We start from the raw sequence: 6,037 nt of genomic DNA, 5'->3' as shown, positions 1-6,037 counted from the left end.
TAGTAACTATAGGCTTTTTTTTCCCATTGACACACAAGTGTGTGGCAGCACTGGTTATGTTGTAAACACTATAACATCAGAATGGGTGTGGGTGAGTGGGACTCAGTAACCTTTTTCCCCATTTTGCTGCTATCCAAATGAAAGAGTCTAGGCTAGGGCCAGTCCGTTGATGGCAGCACGCCAATACTAAACATATGATTTAGCCTGTTCTTCTTTATGTTTCTTTGTTGTTGTTTTGTCTTTTTTTTACCTTCTGCAGGTCACCTTGTCGATCAGTCAGTCAATTAATGGGTTGAATGGGAGGTTCTTGGCTCACGCCATGTAGCTGTACTCATCTGCTGAGTTCTGGCTGCGCTCGAGGTACTCCTTGTCGATGAGTACCTCGATGCACTTCTTGATCATGCTGACGTTGGGGCTGAATCTGGCTTTGGCCTGGTTGATGACCTCTTGAATGAGGGCGTTGTGTTTCAGCACCTTGCGGGTCTTCATGATTCTCACTATAGCAGCCTGTAAATACATTTTGCGGTCCTCGTCAATGGCACTCCTTGTCTGCTCCACCTCCTGTGGCGTGTCCTTCTGCATTGATATAGTGATCTTGAACTTTGTCCTTTTACTGGAGAAGTCCATATTTAATGAAAACGTGGACTCTGCCCCTATTTCCTCTGTTTGCGAGTGATGGTTGAACAACTTGATTTGCAACAGGGACACGATGGTCTTCACTAGCTCCTTGTCATTCATATCAGTGTTGTCCAGAAGCTCCTTGAAGGTGACAGTTTTGCTGTTGTTGAAGCACAGCAGCACAGCCATTTGATATGTTGACACTGTGGCCACATAGGGCTTGGACAGGTAGGTCATCTTGACGTCACCTGAGCACAAATTGTGCAGCCAGGACAACTTCCTACCGCTGAATTTCCCACTATAGAACTTCCCAAACTCCTCTACGCTCTTCACTAGTTCTTGAGGGACATTGAGTTTGGAGGGGACATTTGTGAGGGGCCAGGCTCCTGCCTGTAGTACGTAGATTTGGAAGCTGATGCCCAGTTGAGCTGCCGCACTTTTTCTTTTGATATAGTCATTGAAACTGGTGTTGTGGTCGGCGCTCACAGTCATGTCAGTGTACATTCTGTGGAGCTTGCTAGTGAACTCATAGCCACACGCTACCTTCAGTTTGTTGATCATGGATTCTTCCGAGTCCATCGACACTGACAGGTCATGTATTAACCGCTTCGCCAGCATTCTGGTGTAAAACTTCTGAAAGACATCCTTGTCATCGATGTACTTGAACACTGTGATCAAGCTGTTCAGTTTGTCATCCACCTCACTCTCTGACCTTCCCTTTGCAGACTTCTTCAGCAGACTGTCACTGTACTTGGCCAGCAGTTCAGGAGCTCTGCAGATAGAATTGTCGTCCTTGTGGTTGACCACAAACGTCAAAGCCTTATCAAGTGCTCCGAAGAATCGCCGATCCCCGTTCAGGATCGTGTTAATGAGCTGGGCAAATTTATCATAAACCTCCAGCACCGACTCGACAAAGTGGGTTGGCATGTTTTCCTGAGAGAGGTTACTGATGGCACGGAGGCCCTCGTCCTGGACGTGGGCCTGCATCTCTTCGACCATGGTAGGTACGCCATGGTTTATAGCCATCAGTAAGATGTACATGTTGGCAATGTCCTCTATCTTCTCTTGCCGGATGATGCTCTGACAGTCCGAGAGGATGAATTTCAAGTTATCGGCCACCATCTTATCCCGGCATTCTTGCATGACTTTCTCGTGAGAGCTGGTGTGCAGGAATTTCTGACATCGCACCTGCTCTTCTTTCAGTCGCTGCACAACCTTCTTCATATACGGTGACACAGCACCGCTGTACTCTTGCTTTATTTTGGAGGCTTCCTGTTTGTAAGTCCCATCCTTAATCCCCGTCTTCGTCAGAAATTCTTTCTCGAATTTCTCCTGGTAATACTTCAGCGGGTACTTCTTGTACTTCTCAACGTGAACAAAGGAGTTGACGATGCTGCTAATTACATTCTGGCTGGTGTCCTCGCTGCAGTGGTCATCTTTGATTTTACTGAGCAAATTCTCTATCAGGTTGCCTTTGTTGACCAATGGATCGATCAACTCACTTTTCCATATGTCCAACCCAAGCTCTCCAATTTCCTTCATCGGCTCGGACTTGTGTTCATCATCCTCCGTTACCCTCGCTTGGTTGAAAAAGCTGTATAAGTAGTTCAGGAAGGTAACGCCCTTGTTGTACTCTTCCCAGTGTTTGTGGTATGTCAGTAGCATATCATCTGCCCCCTTTGCCTCCTTGGACAAATGCTTGACATGGTTTTCCAGATACGCCTTGGTCTCTTTGTATAACATGGCACCCATGGGATCAGGGATGGCAGAGCATATATAATAAATGCTATCAATCGATTGTGTCCATGAGTCCTTGGCCACAGAACTCATCGTCAGAACCGATTTGATTGTCGGCAACAGCCCGCCCCATGACTCTCCAAAATCCACATGCTTGGGCTTCAAGCCAGACATTGTGACTCTGGACAATAATTAAGTTAAGTGAAATCTGCTATCTCTGTTATCTTAATTTTCTTTTCACTTTGCTTTCCTTGAAGAGTTTGAGCTACGACTGTCTACCAGCTAATCGGAACAGCTTCCTGTTGTAAGTTTATATATACAGGCCTACACTGTGACATAAGACCCATATACGTCACTTTTGCATCAGCGCAGCGTCATGAATACATGATACTGTTGTGGGGGGATTGGACTATAATTGGGCAAAATCTCTGTCCGTCTGTGCATGCGTGTGACTCGAGAACCGTCCAACTTCAAACTCGGCAGTCGGATAGGCTGTTTTCTATCCGCCAATCCAATAACGGTGTGGCTTTAGGTGTATCTCTGACATCATAAGTTGGCTATGATGTATTGTATCTGTGATGTATGACTCCATATTTGGATAAGGACCGATTTCCTCCATTTACTCAATGACTGCCTTTCACTTCCTCATATAGATGGCTAGCTCTGAAAGAGGCAAGCCAATGAAGTCATCCATGCCCAAATTTGGAGGATCCTATATAGCCCCATTGACTTCCAAGTTAGTCTGGTTCAACCAGACAATAGAATTTGTCCGACTTTCTTTCCAGATAGGCCTAAACTTTATTAGTGATAGTGAATACATTTTCTCAATTGACTTGAATGGGAAAATGCCGATTCAACCTGTATGTCCATATACTGTATGAGCATTCCAAGATATGGGCTTAATATTGATGACATCAGGCCAGGGATCTCCATATATTAGCATACAAGGGACAAGGACTGACACAGAGATCTCCATATATGCATTCATTTATTAGTGAATGAATTTTCCCCATTCGCTTGAACGGGGAAAATGTAAATGGTAAGACAGAATTCAGTTGCAAGTGTGACTCGCGTCACTTCTAGTTAGCCTAGTGCAGTGGTTCTTGAATGTCTTTAATTGTCTCCCTGCTGGGCCGAAAGGCATGGCTGAGACTATGTTTTCTACCCTGTCCATCCGTGTGTCGGCGTGTCTGTCTGTGAACAGCTAATCGACGAAAGGTTTGGTGGTCGGAGAACAGGCCTTTAAGTTAAGGCATAGCTGGTACTTAACTGGGGGGGACCAGGGGAAAAATCCACCTAAAATGTATGCCCAAATTGGAACAGTTGTGGACACAAAACTACAATGATTGTGGCTACTCTTGACTCACCAAATGTCAGCTAACCCCTGAAAATTCACAAATGCAGTGTAAATAATAACATTTCTCTTACCAAATTGTCCTGCTGTGATCATTTACCTAGGAAAAGATGATTGAAAAAGACCTCCGCCTATGGAAGTTTTGCATTCTGAATAGTGAATGAGCCTCAAGACCTCATTGAAAACATATATAGTGAATAGAGAAATTGTTCACCAAGGTGTCATCAATTGATAGGCAAAATTGTATGAATATATTCCAAACTATGTAAACTCTACAGATGTTTTAGTGAGAGTAGTGCTGTAATATTAGTAATGTTAAAGTATAGGGTGAAAAATTATAAAAACAAGTAACAATAAGTTGTAATATGAGTAATGTAGGGATGAAAAGTACAATGGCAGCTGATTACTATGCTGTAGGCCCAATGTAACAATAATCAACAATGAAATTGTAGTTTGATTTGGGCTCTATTGATTTATTGTAATTTATTTATTGGTAACCCTTTATCATGAAATGTACAATAATGTGAAATTCATTTTCAAAATTGTACTTCTTAACTTTTGTAAGTGAACTATTGTATGTCTGTCATATCTGTTGTACTGGTTGTATGTGATGTGTAATGTATGTGGTGACGGACCCCAGGAAGAATAGCCATGCTTAGGCAAGTGCTAATGGGGATCCATAATAAAGTAAAGTAAAGTATTGACAGCTGTTCAGAGGTCAACACCTTTTGCCCCCACCGGGGGGGCAATGGGGTTCAAGACAATCAAAATACAGCCACATACAGTTTTAATTAAATTGTTAAATTGCTGACCAGTAGTAGCAGTAGAATAACACTTCTACCACTTTTTCGAGTCACGTGTTCAAATACTGGATTCTGATTGGCTAAATTCCGGAGGTTATGAGAGGACAACTGCCGCAAAGTTGTGTGTCCGAGATCAATGCGCCTCAGTGTACATCCGGGGACTTCAGGAGGTAGTCCCACCTTTCCCCCAACCAACAAATGAAGGTCGCAGCGGTCCTATGTTTACTAACGTGCGTACTATCGTCGCCGATTTATTTGGATCCAATGCAATCCGCCAACTTTAAAGCCCCTTTTCTCTGAACCTATGCCTTTCTGGAAGCGAACAGCCTCTATTTACGGCCGGAACGGTGCTTTTAACTGACGTTAGCTTAGCTGTAAGCTAGACGCATGGATTACTATGGAGTTGGCGCCATCTGTTGGTGAGTAGAAGATGTTGTTTGTGGAACTATCTGCTGTCTCGCGGAAGTTTTATAGGCAATAATGATTGTAACTTAAGATCCTTGCAAGTTACAACTATGTGTTTTCTTTCATGTATACGGGAAAAAGTGGTAGAAAAGCTATTTACCACTCGGGGTCTGCGCCGAGTCCGATAACACCCGCACTCAGGACATTATGAGAGCATAATGTCCTCTCACTCGGGGTAAATTGCTTACATATCCCTGCCGGCGGAGATATATCTCACACTCCTCCTTTTCCGCTCTCTCTCAGTATAGTATCTCTCTCTCTGACCAACGGCCATCTTGCTACTGCCCTCTCGCTTCAGAAGACAACACAGAAGTGATATTATTATAAAGGTTTTAGAAACCCTGCAGTCATACATTTTACCCAGGCTCAACACAATTCACGGTCAATTAAAAAATAAAGGTCTGCACACTGTGGGCTTAAACATGCTCCCAGTTATGCTTTTCAAATAAAGCTTTGTCTGGCAGCATTTAAGCCAAAGAACTTGGCATTGACTGTGTCATGGTGCCACCCAAGGGAGATGAGTTTAATTATTTACTTCTTAAGAGGTAAGCATTTTATTGTTCATATAGTTTATTTATATAGACAATTAAGTGGCCTTAAAGGACAACTTTGTTTTTTTACAACAAGGGTTCATATTTTAGATTGTAATTAAAGAATATAAAATATGAGAGTTAAAATGTTTTCTATCGTTTTAGAGATTTTAATTATTTTGATTTCAGTGGCTGGGGGCATGTGTACAAGTGGCTAAATATGTCTTTTTACACATGATAAGCCCATTCCCAAGATGCACCACAATCTTTCATGGGCAGATGTGACTTCTGGGGTTACTGTAAATAGCAATAAAGAAATTGCCGGCTTATTGTGTCTAAAAATACATATTTAGCCACTTGTACACGCTAAATGTGCTAAAACGATATAAATGAAGTAAATGAAAACATAAGTTCTGTTCAGATTCACTTAGAAAAGAGATGCCAGCACTCACTTTAGAATGAAATCTTTCTTTTTTTATTTCAAGATGCCCCAGCAGCAGCAACAATCGAACGTTTCGACCCGGGCGTTT

General features: G+C 42.7%; 1 protein-coding gene across 1 annotated transcript; it reads right to left on the bottom strand.

Moving 5' to 3' along the window:
- Nucleotides 1-312: 312 nt before the first annotated feature.
- LOC308298615 (cullin-2-like) lies at nt 313-2,361 on the bottom strand (the record flags this gene model as incomplete). Its single annotated transcript, XM_080742258.1, has 1 exon — nt 313-2,361. The coding sequence occupies one exon, from the start codon at nt 2,359-2,361 to the stop codon at nt 313-315; it is 2,049 nt and encodes a 682-aa protein (XP_080598384.1).
- Between the last annotated feature and the right edge of the window lie 3,676 nt (nt 2,362-6,037).

Source organism: Nannobrachium achirus, assembly GCF_963921795.1.
Source record: "Nannobrachium achirus genome assembly, chromosome: 14".
In the NCBI taxonomy this organism is placed as follows: domain Eukaryota; kingdom Metazoa; phylum Chordata; class Actinopteri; order Myctophiformes; family Myctophidae; genus Nannobrachium; species Nannobrachium achirus.
This window is presented reverse-complemented; position numbering and strand designations above follow the sequence as displayed.